Here is a 25,160-nt window from a genome sequence, read left to right on the forward strand (position 1 = left end):
AATTATTTTAAGGAAACTTCAGAATCTCAGACAAATTTTTATGCAACAATGATCATTATGTACTGAAGTGCTTATTTTTACTTATACTAGCAAAAAATTGGAAGCGACCTGAATGATCAACTTTAGTATAATGGTTATTATAAATCATGATTTAGCCATGTAATAAAATATCACACAGCCATTTTATGTAATGTTTTTAAAGACTGGTGATTTGAAAAAACAAAATGTACTGTTAAATGAAAAAAGGAAATGTTGTAAGATGGTTAAATAAAGGTTGTTTCTAGGTGATAGGACTATTGGTGATTTTTAATTAATTTTTCATTTCTGTATTCCTCCCCTCATTTATTTATGTAGTATGTATTAGTTTTATATTTAAAACACTTTCAAAAACTTTTATTCTAATCTGTTATATAATTTTCAAGAGTATTACTTAAAATCAGTAAAATGGCAGTGATTTGACTCTCAAATATATATGCAAGTTTTGTGCTTTTTGAAAATGCAAATTGTTATGGTTCAAGAAATTTTATCTTAAATGTTGAATTAAGACAGAAAATTAATTTTTCGATTCCTTTTCCTCCTAGAAGTGGAAGACTTATTTTCTTCACTTAAACATATCCAACATACTTTGGTAGATTCTCAGAGCCAGGAGGATATTTCACTACTTTTACAACTTGTACAAAATAAAGATTTCCAGAATGCATTTAAAATACACAACGCTGTCACAGTGCACATGAGCAAGGCCAGTCCGCCGTTTCCTCTTATCTCTAATGCACAAGATCTTGCACAAGAGGTATGTATTTTAAAGGTATTATTGACATATATATAACAAAGTAATTGTTAGTGATAATAAGGTAGTATTATTAGAAAATACTGGTGTGAATATAAGGCTTGTTTGAATTAATTACTACTGATCACATAAGAGTAATTTATTGTGTTAGGAAATATTTTCTAAGTACATTTTATCCTGGAAAATATATATGCTTATTTCTGTTTTTATTGTTGTTATTCTCACCCGAGGATATTTTCCATTAATTTTTTTAGAAAGAGTGGAATGGAGGAGGAGAGACAGAGAAACATTAATGTGAGAGGGACACATCGACTGGTTGCTTCCCATACACACCCCTGACCAGGGCCAGGGATCAAGCCTGCAACCAAGGTATATGCCTTCGACTAGAATCAAACCCAGGACCCTTCTGTCCGTGGGCTACCACTCTATTCACTGAGCAAGTCCAGCTAAGGCTATACTTATTTCAGAGTCAGAACTCTATTTCACTAAAGAAGAGAGTTTGTTTTGTATACAAAATTATATATTTGCATGGTAAGAGAAGTATTTTTCTATGTTACTAAAGGGGAAAGTTTTTTAATGCTTTTTGTATAATTTTTTTTAAAATATATTTTTATTGATTTCAGAGAGGAAGGGAGAGGGAGAGAGATAGAAACATTGATGATGATAGAGAATCATGATTGGCTGCCTGCTGCATGCCTCCTGTTGGGGATCGAGCCCGCAACCCAGGCATGTGCCCTTGACTGGAATTGAACCCCAGACCCTTCAGTCCACAGGCAGATGCTCTATCCACTGAGCCAGACTGGCTAGGGCTTAGTATAGTTTTATTTTAAGCGTTATACATCATAAACTGAGGTAAATGAATACCAATGAGATAAAAATTATATCTGATAAGCTGGTATTACAAATATTCTAGAGGCCCAGTACACAAAAATTTGTGCACTTGGGGGGTTCCTGAGCCCTCTTGCAGTCAAGGACCCCTCGGGGGATGTCCACCTGCCGGCTTACGCCCACTCCCTAGGGGAGCGGGCCTAAGCCATCAGGTGGACATCCTTAGCGCTGCCGAGGAGGCAGGAGAGACTCCCGCCACTGCTGCTGCATTTGTAGCCCCCAGCCCGGCTTGTGACTGAGCAGAGCTCCCCTTGTGGAAGCGCACTAACCAGGAGGGGGCAGCTCCTGTGTTGAGCATCTGCCCTCTGGTGGTCAGTGCGCATCATAACAACTGGTCGTTCCACTGTTAGGGTCCGTTTGCATTTTACCCTTTTATTACATAGGACTAGAGGCCCATGAATTTGTGCACAGTTGGGGTCCAGCTGGCCTTGCCTCCAATCAGGGGTGGGGGGTGTTCAGGGATGGGGCCAGCTAGGAGGAGGGGCCGCGGGCGGTTGGCCGGCCAGCCCCGCACCCTGGTCAAACTTCAGGTTGAGGGGACAATTTGCATATTAGCCTTTTATGATATAGGATACCTTCTAAGATTTGTTACTAGTAGATACAGTCTTGTGCTGTATAATGACATTTCAGTCAATAACAAACCACACATATGATAGTGGTTCCATAAGATTATAATAGAGTTGCAGCCATCCTAACACAACACATTACTCGCATGTTTGTGGTGATGCTGGTGTAAATAAACCTGCACTGCTCATCCTATAAAAGAATACCACTGTGTTATAGTTGCCTATAGTGTTTAGTACAGTAACATGCTGTACACATTTGTAGTCTACGAGCAATTGGCTACCCCATAGCCTAGATGTGTAGTAGGCTATACCATCTAGATTTGTGTGAGTACATTCTATGATGATAGCATGATGAAATTGCCTAATGACTTACTTCTCAGAAGTTATCAAGTGGTGAATGACTGTATTTTGAAGTTGTTCCTCTATAAAACCTGTGTAGAAGTTTGAAAATAATTCAATTTTAATGTACAGTGAGAGGTCTAGTTTCCACTGCTTGTGTTCAGTGTTTAATATGTTCTGCAAACAGCTTTTAATTGAAGCTTTTACAAAGATATAAATAATCCATCTCCAATCTTGGTGGGGGGGTGGACATTTTGACATAAAAACTAATAATTGTGGCCCAGCTGGTGTGGCTCAGTGGTTGAATGTCGACCTATGAACCAGGAGGTCATGGTTGGATTCCTGGTCAGGGCACATGCCTGGGTTGTATTCCTGGGTTGCAGGCTTGAACCCCAGTAAGGGGTGTGCAGTGATTCTCATCATTGATGTTTCTATCTCTCCCTCTTCCTTCCTTTCTCTGAAATCAATAAAATACAATTCAAATTAAAAAAACCACTAATAATTCTGGAAGCCCATCAAGTAAATTTATTTCATGGAATCCAGACACAAGACAGAAAAAGGAGTAGGGGAAAGGGTAGGACCTCCAGAGCTACAGATTTATAAAATAGGTTAGAAGGCACTTTGCATTATTGCAAATTACTTTTTTATGTGTAATGGAGATTTGGAAATAGAAAAGGAATGAAAGAGGCATTGACAATGAGAATATACATAGTATAATCTTTGGGGGAAAGTAATCCACAGAGCAAAGTTTGTACCTATAAATATTTATTATAGAAGAAAAAATGGAAATAAATGAACTGAACACAACAGCTTAAGTGATTAAAGATTAAAAAATAAACTAAAGCAGAAGAAAGAAATTGAATTATTTCAGTGCAAAGAACAATAGATTGAACATTAGAAGCTGGTTTTTTGAAAATTACAAAAAAATGGAGAAACCTTTGATAAGTTAGATGAAAAAAAATATATCAGTAACATTAGGAATGAATAAAAGCGCATGAATACAGACACAGAAGATTAAAAACTATAGCATAATAGTTTTCTTACTAAATGTGGAAGAGCTATCAGATGGGTGGTTTTCTAAAAAAATATAAATTGTCAAAAGTGATGTTAGAAAAGATAGCCAAAAAAAGTAGACCAGTAGCTATAGATAAAATTGAAAATCAGAAATCCACCCCCCAAAATATCTACCAGGCCCAAATGGTTTTATGTACAAGGTCTATCAAAACATTCAGGAGCATATAATTCTAATGTTAAATAAATTTTTTTGACACATAAACATAGACTATTTTCCAATTCATTGTATGTACTAGGATATAATGACCATAGATCAGAGGTCCTCAAACTTTTTAAACAGGGGGCCAGTTCACTATCCCTCAGACATTCCACACATGCGCACTGTGGGCCCGGGACGAGTCGGCTGCTAAGCAGGACAGGCAGCGGCGGCAAAAACACCCAGCAGACCGGATAAATGTTTTCGGCGGGCCGTAGTTTGAGGACCCCTGCCCTAGATAGTAATGACCTAGACAGTTTTATAAATCACCGTACATTGACCACACTCACCAAGTAGAGGCCAATCCAGTTTATGAATATTAATGTAGAAACCTTAAAATATCAATAACTCATATCAAAATACATTAAATAATACTTTATTATGTGCTTAGTTTATATGGATTATCTCCATCTTTTGAGAACCTTTAAATGGTAGCTCTCATTCTACAGATGAGGAAACAAAGACTAAAAATTCATCATAGTCAAATGGAGTTTACCCTAGGAATTTAAGAACTGCTTCACAGTGGGAATTTTTTAAATGTAATTTACTATAATATGGTGATTGCTGCATTACTCTTACATAAATTGATCTTGTTAGTCTGTAACTCTTGAAAGTGTCATCTGTGATTTAAAATATAGTTGCATAAACATGATTAAAAACTATAAAATATCAAGATAACTTAGTTTTTCTTCCACTATGTAATTATTAATCTGTTTTATAGTATGTTAGGAGAAATTTACAAGAAGAAAATAGTTCATTTGTATGCATAAATACCAAAATCCTATCTAGTGTTGTCTTTTTAAATAAAGAATGTTATTGTTAACTACTAGAGGCCCAGTGCACAAAAATTTGTGCACTCAGGGTGGAGGGGACTGGTCCCTCAGCCCGGCCTGTGCCCTCTTGCAGTCTGGGACCCCTTGGGAGATAACGCCCTGCTGGCTTAGGCCTGCTCCCAGGTGGCAGAGGGCAGGCCCAATCCCTAGGTGCAGCCCCTGGTCGGGCTCAGAGCAGGGCCAATTGGGGAGTTGGGGAGCCGCCCCCTGTCATGCACACAGCAGGGCGGATCGGGAGGTTGCGATGCCACCCTCAGTCACGCTCAGGGTAGGGCCGATTGGGGGGTTGGGGCACCGCCCCCTGTCACACACAGAGCAGGGCCAATCAGGGGGTTGGGGAGCTCCCCCCTGTCACGCACAGAGGAGGGCCGATAGGGGAGTAGGCGCACCGCCCCCTGTCACACACAGAGTAGGGCGGATCAGGGGGTTGGGGCGTCGCCCTCTATCACCCACAGAGCAGGGCCAATCTGGGGGTTGGGGCGCTGCCACTGTCACACTCAGGGCAGGGCCGATCGGGAGGTTATGGCTCTACCGTCACACACAGAGCCGGGCCCGTGGGGTTGAGGGGGTTGGGGCGCCGCACCCTGTCACACACACAGCCGCAGGGTGATCAGGGGGTTGGGGAGCTCCCCCCTATCAGGCACAGAGCAGGGCCGATCAGGGGGTTGGGGCGCCTTCCCCTGTCAGGAACAGAGCAGGGCCGATAGGGCGGTTGTGGCCCCGCCCCCTGTCACACACAGAGCCATAGGGCGATCAGGGGTTTTGGGCACTGCCCCCTGTCACGCTGATCCCGGTGCCAGGAGGCCTCTCAGCTCCGCTGATCCCAGTGCTGGGAGGCATATTACCCTTTTACTATATAGAATAGAGGCCTGGTGCATGGGTGGGGGCTGGCTGGTTTGCCCTGAAGGGTGTCCTGGGTCACGGTGGGGGTCCCCACTGGGGTGCCTGGCCAGCCTGGATGAGGGGATGATGGCTGTTTGCAGCTGGTCACACACCCTTCAGGGTGGGGGTCCCCACTGGGGTGCCTGGCCAGTCTGGGTGAGGGGCTGAGGGCTGTTTTCAGGCTGGGACTGAAGCTCTCAACTGCTCCTTTTTTTCTTTTTTTTTCTTTTTTATTCTGGGCCAGCTTTAGCTCTGAGGCTCCAGCTCTGAGGCCTCCGCTCCTGAAAGCAGGTATCTGGTTTGTTTAGGTTCTATAATCGAAACTCTGTATCAACTCCAGCTCTGAGATCCCAGCTGGCTGAAAGCTGGTTTCTGGGGTTTTGTTTAGCTTCTATATTTGTTACAATGTTTCTTAAACTGTAAGCTCAGAGGCCGGCAAGACAGGCGGGGAACGTTGCAGTCCTACGTCACTGAAACAAGCAAGCCTCATGTTCAGTTTAAGCTGCCTGGCTGCCAGCCGCCATTTTGGCTGGCAGTTCATTTGCATATCGCCCTGATTAGCCAATGGGAAGGGTAGCAGTTGTACGCTAATTACCATCTTTCTCTTTTGTTAGATAGGACTAGAGGCCCGGTGCACAAAAATTTGTGCACCTTGGGGGGAGGGGGGTCCTTAGCCCGGCCTGTGCACTCTCGCAGTCTGGGACCCCTCGGGAGATAACGCCCTGCTGGCTTAGGCCTGTTCCCGGGTGGCAGAGGGCAGGCCCAATCCCTAGGTGCAGCCCCTGGTCGGGCTCAGAGCAGGGCCGATTGGGGAGTTGGGGCGCCGCCCCCTGTCATGCACAGAGCAGGGCCATCGGGAGGTTGTTATGCCACCCTCAGTCACGCTCAGGGTAGGGCCGATTGGGGATTTGGGGCACCGTCCCCTGTCACACTCAAGGCAGGGTCGATGGGGAGGTTGCGGCGCCACCCCTTGTCATGCACAGAGCAGGGCGATCGGGAGGTTGCGGCGCCACCCCCTGTCACGCACAGAGCAGGGCCAATCATTGGGTTGGGGCACTGCCCCCTGTCACTCACAGAGCAGGGCCCATCAGGGGGGTTGGGGCTCTGTACCCTGTCACGCACAGAGCAGGGCCCATCGGGGTTGGGGCGCTGCCCCCTGTCATGCACAGAGCAGGGCCCATCGGGGTTGGGGTGCCGCACCCTGTCACACACACAGCCGCAGGGCAATCGGGGTTGGGGCGCCTTCCCCTGTCACGAACAGAGCAGGGCGGATAGGGAGGTTGTGGCCCCGCCCCCTGTCACACACACAGCCGCAGGGCGATCAGGGGGTTTGGGCGCTGCCCCCTGCCACGCTGATCCCGGTGCTGGGAGGCCTCTCGGCTCCGCTGATCCTGGTGCTGGGAGTCATATTACCCTTTTACTATATAGGGTAGAGGCCTGGTGCACGGGTGGGTGCCGGTTGGTTTGCCCTAAAGGATGTCCTGGATCAGGGTGGGGGTCCCCACTGGGGTGCCTGGCCAGTCTGGGTGAGGGGCTGAGGGCTGTTTTCAGGCTGGGGGGTGAGTGAAGCTCCCAACCGCTCCTTTTTTTCTTTTCTTTTTTTTCATTCTGGGCCAGCTTTAGCTTTGAGGCTTGGCTCCAGCTCTTAGGCTTCCGCTGCTGAAAGTAGGTTTCTGGCCTTTGCTTACAATGTTGCGATCCTGCTGGCTGAAGCCCAGCGGACTAAAGCAGGTTTCTGGGGTTTTGTTTAGCTTCTATATTTGTTACATAGTTGCTTAGAGTTGCAGCTCAGAGGCCGGCAGTGGCAGGCGGGGAACGTTGGTTTCCTCCGTCACTGAAGCAAGCAAGCCTCATGTTAGTTTCAAGCTGCCTGGCTGCCGGCCGCTATCTTGGCTGGCAGTTAATTTGCATATCGCCCTGATTAGCCAATGGGAAGGGTAGCGGTCGTACACTAATTACCATGTTTCTCTTTTATTAGATAGGATGATAAGATTGAAAACTGTGAGAAAAAATACTTCTTTTCTAATAACTCTTTTTAGTGCCTTTCTTATAAGTAACTTTTTACGACTTTAAATTGTATCTTTTTAAAAATACATGTATAGGTGCTGGTGATATTTTCTGTACCCTAGGAAGAATTCATCTTTCTTTTTGTTCCTTAGGTACAAATTGTTTTGAAGTCAATCCACCAGAAGGAAGGACAAGAATTAACTGCTTTGCTGAATGCTCCACATATTCAGGTAGAAAATGTACAGAGCATTATGTATATGTGGTTTTTCCAACTTCCAAGTCTCTCTGAATCAGTCCCTTAGGGCTAGAAGAGACTTCAAATATTATCGATAGGCTCTTTAGTTGTTTACAACTCCCACTATGAAATAATTATTGTTGCATCATATATTTTCATATTTAAAATTAACATTAGTTTTGAAACAACTTATTTTTTTGAAAAAAATTCTTCCCTATTTTGTTTTTCCCCTCCCATAAATTTAAATTATCTATGGTTTTGGGCCTTTGAATTGACGTTGTTTTTTTGCAGTATAATAACTACTTCAGACTTTCAGAACCTATCCCAGAGTATGCCTGTTACACCTAACATATCTTTTTATTATTACTTTTGTTGTTGTTGTTAAACCTCACCCGAGGATATTTTTCCATTGATTTTCAGGGAGAGTGGAAGAGAGAGGGAAAGAGAAACATCGATGTGAGAGAAACACATCGATTGGTTGCCTCCTGCAGGAGCCCTGACCAGGGCCCAGGCCGGGAAGCAGCCTGCAACCAAGTTATGTGCCCTTGATCAGAATCGAACCCGGGACCCTTTGGTCCACAGGCTTACGCTCTATCCACTGAGCCAAACCGACCAGGACCCTAACACATCTTTAATTGTTATTAGCTTGAAAGATACAGGGTTGCATTTGTACGTCATTGGAAGGTTTGGAAACAAATCTGAATATATCATTAATTATAGTATTTATTTTAAAGGTTTAATGATCAGAATACTATGGATTTTTTAATGCTATGGATTTGTTTTTGAAACAGGCACTTTTACTGGCCCATGATAAGGTTGCTGAGCAGGAAATGCAGCTAGAGCCCATTACAGTTGAGAGAGTTTATGAAAGCTTTGGCCAGTACGGAGGAGAAACTGTAAAAATAGTGCGTATAGAAAAGGCTCGAGATATTCCATTGGTAAGTATTCCATGTATCTGATCTGAGATCCTTTCTACCCAGGGATCTTTTGTATAGCAGACAGTTAAAGATCCCTTTATGTTTCTGGTAGTTTTTCTCTTTTGAGATAAATTTGTTGACATTATTTTATGTTCTTTCTCATACTCCTTTTTCAGAGAAAAATGTGTTCATCTTTCTCACCCCTAATTTGATGAAAATAGTAGCTTGTGAAATAATTGTTGAGGAACAAAGGGATAAGTAACCTGCTTTATTATTCTCCTAATTTAAAAAAAATCTGATCTTTTAATTCAATTAAAATCTGTTGACACATAATTACTTATGTATACTTCACATATACTTAGAAGTGTGTATTTATTAATGTTAATATTTGTTTTATAGTTTTTTCGGGTAAAACTTTTTTCAGTCTCTTCTTAGTCTGCTATTATTGCCTTAATTTTCTTTCCTTTATTTTCAAGGATTTTCTTGAATCCTGATCTCAAATTGTGTTTTGAATAGTGGGATACATAAATACAGACCGTATTTTATGGGCAGTTTATATAACTTAGTTTTTTTTCCCCAATAGAAAAAAAAATTTGGGGGAAAATTTAGGGTAAAAATCTTAAAACTCTGTCTACTTTGAAGCTTTTTTCTGTATTTTCTATTTCCATTTTTGAATGTGTATGTTTAATTGTGTTCCTCATTTGTGTAATATTAATGTTTAATATATTTTAATGTGAATTGGATGTAGCTATAATATTTAACACTTGTATAGTCAACCAGAATAGTTTTCATTCCCCATCATATTTTAAATTTTAAAAAAGAACTTTTATAGATATGTCATGTTCTCGAATTACACCTAAATATAGTATAACCATTTTGAATAGCATCCAACATATAGAGAACAAGTCTTCAAGTGGTTTTTAAGCAAGTGCATTTTTCTGTTGTATGCTTCAAAAGCCTGCTTGATTTTTAAAATTTTAATGAATGCAATGTTTCTGCAGCAGAAAATGTAAGGAAAATGGTCACCTAAATAGTAACCCAATTATCTTGATTACTCTAGCTGTGTAAGTCAATTTCTTCCTCAAGATAACTGAAGGGTAGTATTATTGAATAGAGAAAAATAAGAATTAAAAAATGAAGAAATCTTTAACCAAAAAGTTGCATTTTTATTTTAAAATTGGATGTTGAATTTTTTAGGGTGCTACAGTTCGTAACGAAATGGATTCTGTCATCATTAGTCGGATAGTAAAAGGGGGTGCTGCAGAGAAAAGTGGTCTTTTACATGAAGGAGATGAAGTTCTGGAGATTAATGGCATTGAAATTCGGGGAAAAGATGTAAATGAGGTTTTTGACTTGTTGGTAAGTTGACACAGGTAGACGAATATTTGGTAGGTTCTTGAAAGTTCTAATAATTTTTTGTTATTAGACCAGAATAAAACGTTTTAAAGTGTTTTAAAAATAATTGCTAAGAGGACTAGATAATTTCTAGCCTAATTTTCACATGATATTTTTACAATATTTATTAGTAGAGTTTTATTTTGGCATTGGTACTACTGATATTTTCTTTATTTTGAGCTTTGTTAATATCAGGTATATTTTATTTACCTCTGAAGTCACTAATATATCTCATTAATTCATTCAATATATATTTATTTAAGTGCCTACTATGGGCCAGCTGCTAGAGAAACAGTAACAAAACAAAGCCCATGCCCTCATATTTATATTCATTTTGTTTATGATCTACAATTAATTGTTATTTTCTTAGTAATGTTAGGTAATAGCAGTGGTATACATCTACATTGTCTAATAGTTACATGTGCTAGCTATTTTGATTTAAATTAAGTAACAATTAAAATTGAGTTTCTCATTCCTAACAACTGTATTCTAGATAAGAACAGTATGTAGCTAATGGCTCTCATATTATGGTATAGATATAGAATATTTATATGATCATAAAAAGTTCTATTAGAGAGTGTTTGTATAATCAAGAAGCCGTTTATAAACAGCTTTTGAGAGCAATTTCTGATCACTGCATATATCCCCACAAATCAGATTTATATTCTTATTGACTTAACATCAATTGTTACAATAGAATCTCGCCTGTCTGCTGATGTCTGTTGACAAATCTAGAAAACATCCTTATGTCTTTATTTTCACTGAACCCCATTTATTGCTTTGGGAGAGCAAAGTGCAAGTGATCATTGTTTTTAGCCTTTGTTTTATTAGCTGCTATCTCTGGTTTGAGCACTGCTTCCTGCTATCTCAGGACCAGAAAGTATGATTATTGTTCTGTTGTCTAAACTGGAGGTATCTGAACAATAGTTAGTGGTGTACTGGGAAATAATAGTGAACCTAGCAATAAGACTATAAAATTAAAAATAGAATGGATGACTGAGACAAAGCATCTGGGAAGTGAGAATATTTGTATCACTTTTCTTATCCTAGTCACAATTACTATTTCAATTTCTACTGTATTAAAATTTATGTATATCAGAGTAGGTAACCCAGAATTATTATAGCACTTTGGTATGTCCAACCCTTCACTGGGGAATCTTCCTAAACTTACACTAAGTAGAAGATCAAAACCTAAGACTTAAACTCTAAATGCCTTTGCCCAGTGTACCAGAATTACAGAATGCCTTATTACTGGCTAGCTCTACTGTAGTGGAGTCTATGAAAGGCATAATTTGTGCTTCCTGACAAAATGGGATTCATCTTTACTGATTTTTTTTTAAGTCTCCTAGGGGTTCCAGAATAGTCCACTGTAGGGAATATTGATCATAAGATCATGAAATGATTTTCATAAGTATGTATTTTAAGAATTACCTAATCTCTCTATTACAGTCTGATATGCATGGTACTTTGACATTTGTTCTGATCCCCAGTCAACAGATCAAGCCTCCTCCTGCCAAGGAAACTGTAGTAAGTGATTTTTGTTGTTCATTATTTATTGTCTGATGGCTACTGTTTACTTTTTTCTAGATTAATAAAGTTTATTTTTTAGAGTAGTTTTAGGTTCATAGCAAAATGCAGCAAAAAGGTCAGTTTCACATACTTCTTATCCACACATATGCATAATCTCCCCCACTAACATCATCCTGTACCAGAATGATACATTTGTTACATCAATGATTTAATGGTTCCATTATTACTCAGACTTCCATTATTACTCAGAGTTCCATTATTACTCAGAGTTCATCATTACACACACACACATATATAGATATAGATATATAAATAAATAAATATAAAAGCCTAAGTGACCTGTCGACTGGTTGCTATGGCCGCACTGACCACCAGGGGGCAGACGCTTATTACAGGAGCTGCCCCCCCTCCCCCCACCCGTGGTCAGTGTACTCTCACTGCCAACCTCCAGAGGCCTTCCCCACCCCCTCCCGCCCTATCGGCCCCGATGTGGGGCCAGTCGGCCAACTTCCCAGGGTCTCTCCCCCTGGCCGGCCGGCCCCCCAATAGGCCTCCATCTCCAGTCAGGCCAAGAGACCCCACCTGTGCATAAATTCGTACACTGGGCCTCTAGTAGTTTATAATGATTTGCTTTGGGCGGTGTACATTTTGTGGGTTTTGACAAATGTGTAATTCCATGGATTCACTCACCATTGTATCGTATAGAAGTTTCCCTGACCTAAAAATCCTCTGCTCTGTCTATTCATCAATTCCTCTTTCCAACCATGGCAACCACTGGTCTCTATAGTTTTGCCTTTTCCAGAATGTCTTATAGTTGGAATGTCATATAGTTGGCCATTTCAGGTTGGTATTTTCATTAGTGATAAACGTTAAAGTTTCCTTCATGTCTTCTTATAGCTTGACAGCTCATTTCTTTTTAGCACTGAATAATATTCTGTTGTCTAAGATATACAACAGTTTATCCATTCGCTAACTGAAAGACATCTTGGTTGCTTCCAAGTTTTTGGTTGTTATAAATATCATTGCTATAAACATCCTTGTGCAGGTTTTTCTGTGGAAATAAGTTTTCAGTTCATTAAAACTTACGCCCACACAAACACTTATGCCATAGGTGTGATTGTTTTGGATATCAGAAGTGTTACCTTAAATATTTCTTGCACTCAAATAAAAACAAGGAAATTCACTAGATTTTATTTAGATAAATATGAAATATCAATATTTTAAATGAGTAAACTCATAAAATGTCTTTTAGAATTTTTGTGACTTGTAACATTGAACTTTGTCTTTTTCTGTTATTATAGGTGGGTTCATTTAACTTAAATATATCAGTGTAGGGGGAAGAAGTGCTTGTACACTTGTATTTTAGAATGAGCATTGTTTAACATTTACTCAACTAGCTATATTAAAAGAGACTTTCTTACTGTGTGATCCAACAGTTCCATTCCTCAGTATATATCCAAGAGAATTGAAAACATATATCTAACACAAACTTGTACTTGAGTGATCACAGTAGCATTATTTATAACTAGAGGCCCGGTGCATGAGATTCGTGCACTGGGGCGTTGAGGGAGCCCCTCAGCCCAGCCTGCGCCCTCTCGCAGTCCGGGAGTCATTGGGGGATGTCTGACTGACGGCTTAGGCCCACTACTCGGGCCAGTCGGACATCCTTAGCATTGCCGCAGAGGTGGGAGAGGCTCCCGCCACCGCCGCTGTGCTTGCCGGCCTTGAGCCTGGCTTCTAGCTGAGGGGCACTCCCCCTGTGGGAGCATACTAACCACCAGGGGTAGCTCCTGCGTTGAGCAGGATAGGGCTGAAACCAGCTCTCCAACATTCCCTGAGGGGTCCCAGATTGCAGGAGGACGCAGGCCAGGCTGAGGGACCCCACCAGTGCATGATCGGGGCTAGGGAGGGACGCAGGAGGTTGGCCAGCCAAGGAGGGACCGCAGGAGGGGGCTGGACCCCAGCAGCAAGCGAATCTACCAGTTGGAGCCTCTGCCCCTTGGGGATCAGTGCACATCATAGCAACTGGTCGACTGCTCCCTGGTGGTCAGTGCACATCATAGCCAGCAGTTGAGAGGTCTTAGCATATCATTAGCATTATTACACTTTGATTGGTTGAACGGACGACTGGACACTTAGCATATTAGGCTTTTATTATTATACTAGAGGCCCGGTGCACAAAAATTTGTGCACTTGGGGGGGGGGTGTCCCTCAGCCCAGCCTGTGCCCTCTCGCAGTCTGGGACCCCTCAGGGGATGACCACCTACTGGCTTAGGCCTGCTCCCCAGGGGATTGGGCCTAAGAGGGCAATCAGACATCCCTCTGGCAACCTGGCAGCCCTCGGGGGAGGTCCACTTGCCAGTGGGGAGCAGGCCTAAACTGCAGTCGGACATCCTTAGCGCTGCTGAGGAGGCAGGAGAGGCTCCCACCACCACCGCTGTACTGGCAGCCATCAGCCTGGCTTGTGGATGAGCAGAGCTCCTCCCATGTGAGAGCGTCCTGACCACCAGAGGGCAGCTCCTGCATTGAGCGTCTGCCCCCTGGTGGTCAGTGTGTGTCATAGTGACCAGTCATTCCCAGTCCTTCTGCTGTTAGGGTCAGTTTGCATATTACCCTTTTACTATATAGGATAGAGGCCTGGTGCACAGGTGGGGGCCGGCTGGTTTGCCCTGAAGGGTGTCCTGGATCAGGGTGGGGGTCCCACTTGGGTGCCTGGCCAGCCTGGATGAGGGGATGATGGCTGTTTGCAGCTGGCCACACCCCCTTCAGAGTGGGGGTCCCCACTGGGATGCGTGGCCAGTCTGGGTGAGGGGCTGAGGGCCATTTTCAGGCTGGCGGGTGACTGAAGCTCCCAACCTCTCCTTTTTTTTATTTTTTTTTTATTCTGGGATTTATTTATGGCTATCACTGGAGCTGAGAGCCGGCTTTAGCCCTGAGGCTTGGCTCCAGCTCTGAGACCTCAGTTGCTGAAAGCAGGTATCTGGGCTTTGTTTAGCTTCTATAATTGAGACACTGTTGCAACTCCATCTCTGAGGCCTGGCTGGCTGAAAGCAGGTTTCTGGGGATTGTCTAGCTTCTATAATTGCAACATAGTTGCTTAGAGTGCAGCTCAGAGCTGGGCGGCAGCAGGCGGGGAACCTTGGCTTCCTCCATCACTGGAGCAAGCAAGCCTCCTGTTCGCTTCAGCTGCCTGGCTGCTGGCCGCCATCTTGGTTGGCAGTTAATTTGCATATCGCCCTGATTAGCCAATGGGAAACGTGTCAGAGGTATGGTTAATTACCATATTTGTCTATTATTAGATAGGATAGGATAGACAGGTAGTAGAAACAACCCAAATGTCTGCCAGCTAATGAATGGAAAATGAAACTTGGGCTATTATTTGGCAATTAAAAGGAATAAAATATGCTTCAACATGGATTAACCTTGATAAAATTATGGTGAGGGAATGATGCCAGTCACAAAAGCCATGTGTTGGTTCATTTATATGAATTGTCCAGAAAGGTAAATCCACAGAGACAGAAAGTAGATTAATAGCTTCTTAGGTGTAGGCGTGGTGAGTTAGGAGGGAATGGGAAGTATTCTTAATCTATATGGTGTTTCTTTGGGGGCTGATAAAAATGTTCTAAAATTTTTGGTGGTTGCCCTGACTGGTTTGGCTCAGTGGATAGAGCGTCGGCCTGCGGACTCAAGGGTCCCAGGTTCGATTCGGGTCGAGGGCATGTACCTTGGTTTCAGGCACATCCCCAATGGGGAGTGTGCAGGAGGCAGCTGATCGATGTTTCTCTCTCATCAATGTTTCTAACCCTCTATCCCTCTCCCTTCCTCTCTGTAAAAAATCAATAAAATATATTTATAAAATAAAATAAAATTTTTGGTGGTTGTACAACTCTGAATTAAACCATCCAGTTGTGTACATGGTGCTTTGTATAGTATATGAGTTATCTCAATAAAGCTGTTAAAAAACTACAAACTTCAAAGTGCTGGGTTAACAAGGAAGACTGATCTATTATATCTGTTGTTACTCTTAACTTTTATAAAAGCATAGTAGTTTGAAACAGAACACAGTTTCATTTCTTTTTTTCTTTTTTTTTTTTAAATATATTTTATTGATTTTTTACAGAGAGGAAGGGAGAGAGATAGAGAGTTAGAAACATCGATGAGAGAGAAACATCGATCAGCTGCCTCCTGCACATCCCCTACTGGGGATGTGCCTGCAACCCAGGTACATGCCCTTGACCGGAATCGAACCTGGGACCTTTCAGTCCACAGGCCGACGCTCTATCCACTGAGCCAAACCGGTTTTGGCACAGTTTCATTTCTTTATCAATATTTCATCATCCATGTTTTTCCTTTATTTATGGAACATATTAACACATTGCGTACCGCATAGAAATCTCTAAGACATACTCCAGGGACTGCACGTTTTTGGGCAAACTGCACTTATTTAAATCATAATGCACTTTAGGTGGTGTTTTTCAATAATTATAACATTTTTATTTACAAAAACAATTAAACAATTAAAGTTCCTAGTACTTTTTTTAACGTATGGTACTGCGGAAAACATTTTCCTCTATGAAGAGGGACCAAACAAAATTTACATAAGTATCTAGACGCTCCTTTTTCCATGGGCGTAAAAAACGAGAACACTCGTGAGCGGTCCTTAACAGATGGCGTGCGAAACACGAGAAAACTCCTGAGCGGCACGAAATGTGTTAACATTGGCATTGCATTTGCAACCTTCCTCTGTATACAGTTCTTTTGTAGGAGGAGAAATGAGGAAACAGTTTGTATCTGGATTCCAGTAGCCTGATTCCTTGTGCACTGTGCCTTTCCACATACCTCCTTCGAACAAGCCTGAAACTTCAAAAGTAGCTCTTCTCTTAGAGAAGGCACACAGAGGAGGGTTGGAATATGACCCTACGTATATGGCTTTAAAAGGAAGGGGAGAGCCCTCGTCATTTTAGTTCAATGAATAGAGTGTCAGCTTGCAGACTGAAGGATCCCGGGTTCAATTCTGGTCAAGGGCAGCAGGTACCTCAGTTGCAGGGTTGACCCTTGGCCCTGATCAGGGTACATGCAGGAGGCAACCGGTCAATGCGTCTCTCTCACACGTTGATGTTTCTCTCTCTGTCTCTCCCCCTCCCTTCTACTCTATAAAAATCAATGGCAAAATATCCTCAGGTGAGGATTAACACAAAAAAATAATTAAAAGAAAGGAAGAGAAAGGAAAAGAAATGATGCTCTTTTAAAATATAGCATTTGAGCCTAGCCAGGTGGCTCAGTTGGTTGGAGCATTATCCTGTACACAAAAATGGTTGCGGGTTGATCCCCAGTTGGGGTGCATACAGGAGGCAACCTGTATGTTTCTCACATCAGTGTTTCTCTCTCTCTCTCCCCCTTCTCTCTCTAAAAGTCATAAACATATCCTAGAGTGAGGATTTTAAAAAAATAAATAATACAGTTCAAAATAGAAACAATGTTGTGCAATATTTTTTCCTTCATTTCCTTCTTTTATTGTGAAGAACTCTTCATTGCAATATCTCTTGTAAAGTTTTTATAAAACATAACTGGCTTAAAATGAACTATTATTAAAGCTTGCACTGAAGATTTCAAAAAAAGAAAACGGTGATAAGAAATCATTATTTGTTGTTGCTGATAATCCTCACCTAAGGATATTTTTTCCATTAGTTTTCAGAAAAAGTGGGAGGGAAGGGGGAAGAGAGAAAAACTTCGATGTGAGTTGAACACATCGACCAGTTGCCTCCTGCATGTGCCCGACTGAGGGTGAGGAATGAACCCTTTGGTGCGTGAGCCGATGCTCCAACCACTGAACAACATTGGCCAGGGCAGGAAATCATAAGTTTTGTTGGCATATGCAGAATAATTATCTATGAGATTAAGAAATTAAAACCAGTTTTTGAGCATCATTATGGTACAGGTCAAGATCTAGTAAGAGCAAAGGTATCTTTCTGTAGATAAGGTACTGTAGATGTAAAATTGTAATATGTTCACTGGCTCAACTATAATGTCACGAATGACAAAAGCAAAGTGTCGGAGAGGTACCCCCTTATGCATCACACACAGCAACAAGTGGCTACTTTATCATTTGCAGAGGGCACGAGTTTTGGCACTTTTGTAGTTTGTTTCCTGGGTGACTGACACATTTATCCCAGGACTCATGGATTGCTTAAGCTGTGCTGTTTCTCTCTCTCCACATTGACTTAGAAACAAGTTAGAATTCCCAGACAGGTCTATAAAACTTTAGATTATATTTCACAATATAATTGAAAAAATATGGAGAGAGGAAATAGAATATTTGAGCTGAAGGCACATTTTTCATATAGTAATGCTCTAATCCAGCGATTTTCAGTGTGCCCCAAGAAATTTTAAAACCTGCAGTACCTGACTATTTAGTCAGGAGCACTGACCTCTTTTCCCTTACACTGTCAAAGTAGAAAATGACAACAGCTAACACAATAGTAGCCTTCCAGTGTGAATGAATTAAAATTATACCTATTATTTTGTCAGATCGGCAAAAAATATATATTTTAGTGTGCCATAGATTTTAGTAATTAGTTTATGTGTGCCATGAGATGAACATAGGAGTAAATTGAAATGTAGTGGGATCACACTGCTTATTAGTGATGGAATATGCACTAGAAAATTCAGAGTACTGATTATCCAATAAATGTTAGCTATTATGATATTTACTCTGTGCCAGGCACAGTACTGATTGTTTTATATATTTTATCTCATTTAATTCTCACAGCATCCCCATGAAATATAGATACCTTTATTATTCCCATTCAACAGGCATTGAAACTAGAACTAGAACGGTCAAGTTAGTTGCCCAAGCCCACTATTGGTAAGTGACTGAGTCAGGACTAGAACCCATGCCTATTCCAGAACCTATGCCCTTAACTGCTGTGTAGTGTAACAGGTAATGTCCCACAAAGCCACTAAATACTAGGTTTCTGCATCACTGTTTATTTTCCGTCCAACGAACTCTTAATAAAACTGGGAGCATGCCTTCATGAAGTCTTTTGATTTGTGGGGTAAAGGTTGGGAGGATAGAGAAAAGTGGTTTAAGGGAAACTTAAAGGCTCAGGATAGGAGGATGCTAAAGTTACAGTGAAGGGATACAAACCATAGAATTAACCACTAGCCCAGTGGCGTTAATTTTAATTATTGAAATATATTCTTAGGAGTCCCAAATAATTATTTTCCTTACAATGAACATCTGTTGGATCTCTTTTGTGTACTAGGCACTGTGCTAAGCACTGGGTTTATAATAATGAACATGACAAAATAATTATAGTTTGCAGTAAGTGATAAGGTAGGAATAAGCACAGTGTGAACATTGAGAGTAAAAATAAGTGGAATCAATTACATAAGATGGTCAGGAAAGGCCTCTTGGAGAAGGCAGCGTGAAGCCAAGACCGTAGAATGAGATGAAGCCAGGCCTGTTAATTGCCAGAAGAGCTTTCAGGTAAAATATCTCAAGAACTTTGTTTTTGGAAAGCCTGTGGGCATGGAGCAAAGGAGAGTAAAAAGGCGAGGAGGGGATTCTATGAGATGAAGCTAGAGAGGTTGATAGGGCCAGATCAAGCAGGTTTCCTTGGCCATGGCAGGGAGTTTGGATTTTAAATATAGTAAATGATTTGATTTTTATTTTAAAAACAAAAAACAAAACATTTCTGGCTTCTGTGTATAAATTGGATCAGTAAAGCCAATAAGGAAGCAAGGAAACTGTTGCTGAAGTCATTATGAAGTATGATGATGGCTTAAACTTAGATAATAGCTGTGGCAGTGGAAAAAATTAATCAGGCTGTGTTCTGGAAGTAGAAATAACAGGACCTTGTAATGAATGTGGAGGATAAAGGAAAGAGGAGGCAAGGATGCTTGAACAACTGGGTGGATAGTGGTGCTGCTTATTAAAGGGAACTCTGGAGGGAAAACAGATTTGGGGAGAAAAATCAAGAGGTCTGTTTTATAGATTGGAGATATCTGAGGGGCACCGCAGAGTTCTTGTTTTTTACAGACCAGGAAGGGAGACAAGCGGGGCGAGGGGGCCTTTATTATATTCCTTCTGCTTCTCTTAAGCCTTGAAGCCCCTTAGTACCTCAGCTTGTTAGTAACTAATGATAATGTTTTGCATACCCTTGTACATGTATGCAGTCAACAGAGAGATGAACTTTAACTGAAGAAAACAGATGAGCCTAAGAAAATACTGCCCCCAACATACTGTTATTTAACTAAACTTCCCTCTTTCAGCTCATAATTTCTTTGCACTAATGAAAAACCATAACATTTTAATTATATTTATGCTAAGTATTTTGTGTTGCCATTTCAGCATTTTTTTTACCCTTTTTATCTTTTAGATCCATGTAAAAGCTCATTTTGACTATGACCCTTCAGATGACCCATATGTCCCATGTCGAGAGTTAGGTCTCTCTTTTCAAAAAGGGGATATACTTCATGTCATCAGTCAGGAAGATCCAAACTGGTGGCAGGCCTACAGGGATGGGGATGAAGATAATCAACCTCTAGCTGGGCTTGTTCCAGGTAAGGACAATATAGTAGAAAGTACATATATAGTTAAAAGAACACTTAAAAAACAGACCTTCACGGAGGAAACTCTTTTTCATGCCTTTTAAAAATGATGTAATTGCTTTTTCATGCAGTTGGGTTTTTATGTTGCAACTGTAGCATAAATATCTTGAATATAGTTGTGACCAATTTGTTGGGCTTTAGATGAAATTATGATGTAATATAATATTTACATTTATTCTTTATGTGTGTGGATTACAGAAAGTCAAAAGTCATCTGCTTTTAAATGCAAAAGCTGGAAACAAATTTGTCTATATTTGGTCATAATTCAGGAAAGGAGGAATGAATGAGCTTCTCATACTAAGTTGAGTCGCTGATGCTTTACCCTTGATTCTTCACAATATCAGCTGCAGGACATTCCTCAAAAATCCTAGAGTATTGGGCAGCCATCATGGTTCTCTACTCAGTGCTTCTGCCAAATATCAATTTGATATCTTCTTACCATGCCAGGCGTAGCCTATAAATATTTAGAACTGGTGTTTATTGACAGATTGATTACATTGAGTTTCTGAAAGTTTATAGATGAGTCAAAGAGATTTCAGTGATATCATTTTCAGGTCTTTTATAGGACAAATAAATGGACCCACCTTAGTTTGAATTTGATAATGGTTTTCTGTTAGAAGGATGTTTTTATAGGTCATAGTGTCCATCTCCTATAAATGTCTGATTCTATCTCAAAAATAGTTACGTGTGCATATTATAAAAATGTGCCATAGAAGTATCACACTGTAATGTTTGAAACATCTTACTATGTAAATTATTAAAATTACTAGAGGCCCGGTGCATGAAATTAGTGCACGGGGCGGGGGGGTGTTCCTCAGCCCAGCTTGCACCCTCTCCAATCTGGGACCCCCTGTGGGATCAGGCCTAAACTGGCAGTCAGACATCCCTCTTGCAATCCAGGACCGCTGGCTCCTAACCGCTCACCTGCCTGATTCCCCCTAACCCTTCCACCTGCCTGCCTGATCGCCCCTAACCCCTCCACCTGCCTGCCTGATCGCCCCTAACCCCTTTGCCTGTCAGCCTGATCGCCCCTACCTTGCCCCCTGCCAGCCTAATTGCCCCTACCTTGCCCTGCCGCCCCTAACTGCCTCTGCCTTGGCCCCCAGCCTGGCCTCCCTCTGTGGGAGGCGACCTGGCCGATCAAGGGAAGGCACCGCCCCCATTACCCTGCTGCTGCTGCTGCCACTGCTGGCCTGAGCCTTAGCCCTTACAGCCACTGCGGCTTTGTCAGGAAGGATGTCCAGAAGACATCCACTCTAATTAGCATATTACCCTTTTATTAGTATAGATTTGGGGACCATTACAACCACGCAGAACTTAAAGAAAACACGTGGCCCTGGCCAATTTGGCTTAATGGAGAGAGCATCGGCCTGTGGACTGAAGGGTCCCACGTTTGATTCTGGTCAGGGGCACATGCCTGGGTTGCGGGCTCGATCCCCAGTAGGGGGCCTGTGGGAGGCAGCTGATCAGTGATTCTTATCATTGATGTTTCTCTCTCTCTCTCCCTCTCCCTTTCTCTCTGAAATCAATAAAAAAATACTTAAAAAAAAAAAAGAAAACACATAATCTTCACTTTGGGCTTTGTCATTTTACAATATCTTTTGTGCAGTATTTTAACTTCCCTCAACTTTCCTTTACCCACCCTTAAAATGCAATCTATTTTGGGGAAGATGATCAGGAAAGTGATTCTAGTGGGTAGAAGTTCTTTTTGAAGGGGATGGGGTCATGAAAATATTTAAAAATTGAGCATGGTGATGGTTCTACCGCTCTGAATTTACATTAAAAAACTAGTTCATTGTACACTTTAGGTGACATGTACAGTATATGAATTATATCTCAACAAAGCTGTTCTTTTACTTCTTTTTGAATAAAGACCAGTCTTATAATCAATTACAGATGTTTTCAGAGGCCCCCAAGGATTTCCTTACCACGTCCCAAACCACAGCTGTGACTCCCAGTTGCCTCCAGTCCTGGTGGATCTGGATGGTGTGGTTTGCAAAGGAGAAGGTGGCATGAGGCTTGTGGAATTTCTACAACTCCATTCCCATGGTCTCATAGGGCACCAGGGCCATTTCCACTGTGCCAGCTCTCTACTTCCTTTAACCTATTGAGCAAAAGAATCCTGCATGCTCTGGCCAGAAAGTGCATTCTCTCTTAGGTGGCCTGAATGCTTTTTTTAAGGTCGTTTTATGCATTTAAAAGAATAAACAGATGTGGAAAGCTTTTGTCGAATTCCTTTTACATGGTTCTTCCAGTCTCATGAGAAGTGAGATGTGGCTCTGAATTCATCCCAAAGGGTATCTTTGGGCAAAAGCACCCCAGAACGGCACAACTCCTGCAGGATGACCTACACACTTTGCTGTCAGGACTCGGGAGCTTGAGGGTGAGCGAGGCGGTAGTGCCAGCACAGGACCCGGGAGAAGGTAGCACTTTCTACACTGCCCAGGCCCATGTGGACTGCAGCTGCACCCACCAAGGTGGGCAGGGTGTTTCTGCTGTTTTGTTTTGGTTTGGCCTCCATCCCATCAGCCACGGACCCATGCCTGCACTGAGACTGTGAACGGTTCAATGGTCCTACTTTTTGGTGGACAATGGATGTACTCCCACCTCCTGAAGACTTGCAGTTAGACACTGGTGGCTTCCAAGTCACTCACGGGGAGAGCGCAGCCCTAGGTCCAGAACAGACTCAGGCGTCCTCGGCTAGGAGGCCTCCCCGGGCTAGGGGCCACCCGCGTTTTGAAGGCTGGCCGTGCCCCCGATCATAGCGGGGATCCCCTCTGGGGCACTGGCTGGCCTGGGCTAGGGGCCACCTGCCGTTTGAAGGCTAGCCACGCCCCTGATCCAGGCGGGGGTCCCCTCATGGTGACCTTTCCTCCTGCTCCCTCAGCTCCCTAGCTTGCTGTTCGGTCATCCGTCCAGTCATTTTGGTTGTTACGGCCCCTGGCTTTTTATATATTAGGATTTTGTTCCTTATTTTTTTACTCTGTTAAAGACAAATATTCATTTTTAAATATTAATGCTCTTAAAATTTTCCTTCTAGTCATAGTTATTTGTTTCACTAGAAATGCAATCTGTGTAGCTCTGGAGATAACCTGGTTTCCTTTAATGGTTCTTATGTGTGTCAAACTCAATATTTTCACTTGTGCTTTTATGAAACATATTGCATTCTACAGGTTGTTCCTGTAGACAGATGGAAATTGCCTATCGATGTTTAAGAATCCCTGGCGTGAAATGGGAAGAATTAGATATAAAAATAAGATGTAAAAGTAGACTTCTAATATAGAATTTTTGAAATAAAATTACTTTCAGACTTCAGAAAAAAATTCATTTGGTTTTAAAGTAGATGTCTTAAAAGAAAATAAAGGTCAAAAACCTTGAAAGCTTCCTATATTAAAAACATAATCCTTAGAGGAAAAACAATGTTTTCATTTATTTGTTTCATTAGTAAAGGTGGAAATTTTAAAAATCATTAAAACGTATACATACATATATATACATAAAAAGAAAAAGAGGGAAAGAAAAGGATAAATGAAAGGGAATATGTTGGGTAGTGTCTTGGAATTAAAAAGTGATGAATGTTCACATATTATTTTGTAAAGTTAACTTCTAGAATGAATTTGCTTGATTTCCTGTAATTCTGAATGATCAGAAGTGTTGTAAGATTCAGCGTAGTACTTTCCATTTAGTAACTACTCAATGAAAGCTTTGTAAAAATTGAACTTAAATTTTCTAACACTAGTTTATGATTTATCTTTTCTAATAGGTGAGATAGTCTAGTAATAAATGTCTTAGAATTGGTTGAGAGTGAGGTTTAACGTAATACGTTAAACATTTGGAGGCTTATTTATAATCATAGCTGATATACTCTCATAGGTGGCGGAAGGAATTAGGAGGGAATATAAATGAGTAGTTACTCCTGGTGTTTTCCCTTGATTTTTTAAAAGAATACTTCTGTTCTTCTGTCTTAAATATTTTACTCTTTTTCCTTTCTGCTATTAAGGGAAAAGCTTTCAACAGCAAAGGGAAGCCATGAAGCAAACCATAGAGGAAGACAAGGAGCCAGAAAAATCAGGTTGGACATTTTTATTTGGCATTAATGAGAGATTTCTTGGGTCCTCATCTGTAAGTATGTTTAAATTTACATATCAGTTAGAACTGGCATGAAAGATATATTATGGCAAGAGTGATGTGAAAGGCAAAACTGGTTATCTTAGAACTGTAAAGAAAGGACAGGATTTAAATATTAAAGATTGCTGGTCTGTAATGTGAGATTAATAGAGAATTGTAAATACTTCCCTGGAAAGTAGTTTTTCTATGAAAAATGTAATGTTTATAAATTTAAATTAACTATTTGAGTGCTTCTATTTGAAATATGTACCTTTTTTGAGGAAACAAATACCACATTTATAGTTATGTTTATCATTATTCAACAGGAAAATTATGGTGTGCAAAGAAGAATAAAAAGAAAAGGAAAAAGGTTTTATATAATGCCAATAAAAATGATGGTAAGTTCCACTCTCAGAGATAGCTGAATTTATATCTGAAAGAGGCCCAATATTTAGCACTTGAAAGAAATTAAATTGATATTTTCAGGTAGTTTTGTTTCTGGTCCTGTTTTGCCTCTTAATGTGACACAACGGCTTAAGAAAGTCATTTAACAAAAAATATTTTCTTTTAGAATCCTATGAGTAATGCAGTGTTTTGAATTCGGAGAAAAATTGATATAAAAATTAAAGTACAATGAATATATATAGTGTTATATTGATATTTCTCTAATTTTGAGGAAATAGAATTGAAATTTCTCTAATTTTTTTCTACTCAAACTCTTTATTTGTGAAATTGATACATGCTTCTAACAAATTCTGACAATATAGCTGTATTTTAAGTAAACAATATTT

General features: G+C 41.1%; 1 protein-coding gene across 6 annotated transcripts in view; it reads left to right on the forward strand.

Moving 5' to 3' along the window:
* MPP5 (membrane palmitoylated protein 5) overlaps positions 1-25,160 on the forward strand; it is a 90,764-nt gene that overhangs the window by 51,703 nt on the left and 13,901 nt on the right. For 4 of the 6 annotated variants that reach the window (XM_036310357.1, XM_036310313.1, XM_036310342.1 and 1 more), the window contains 8 exons: positions 582-790; positions 7,725-7,802; positions 8,599-8,745; positions 9,922-10,083; positions 11,569-11,646; positions 20,031-20,214; positions 24,263-24,334; positions 24,696-24,767. In XM_036310357.1, the coding sequence (XP_036166250.1) occupies positions 582-790; positions 7,725-7,802; positions 8,599-8,745; positions 9,922-10,083; positions 11,569-11,646; positions 20,031-20,214; positions 24,263-24,334; positions 24,696-24,767 (1,002 nt within the window). The remainder of the gene's footprint in view (positions 1-581; positions 791-7,724; positions 7,803-8,598; positions 8,746-9,921; positions 10,084-11,568; positions 11,647-20,030; positions 20,215-24,262; positions 24,335-24,695; positions 24,768-25,160) is intronic. The other 2 variants (XM_036310349.1, XM_036310333.1) reach the window with 2 other exon arrangements.

The sequence above is a fragment of the Myotis myotis genome, unplaced genomic scaffold (genome assembly GCF_014108235.1).
Source record: "Myotis myotis isolate mMyoMyo1 unplaced genomic scaffold, mMyoMyo1.p scaffold_m19_p_1, whole genome shotgun sequence".
In the NCBI taxonomy this organism is placed as follows: Eukaryota; Metazoa; Chordata; class Mammalia; order Chiroptera; family Vespertilionidae; genus Myotis; species Myotis myotis.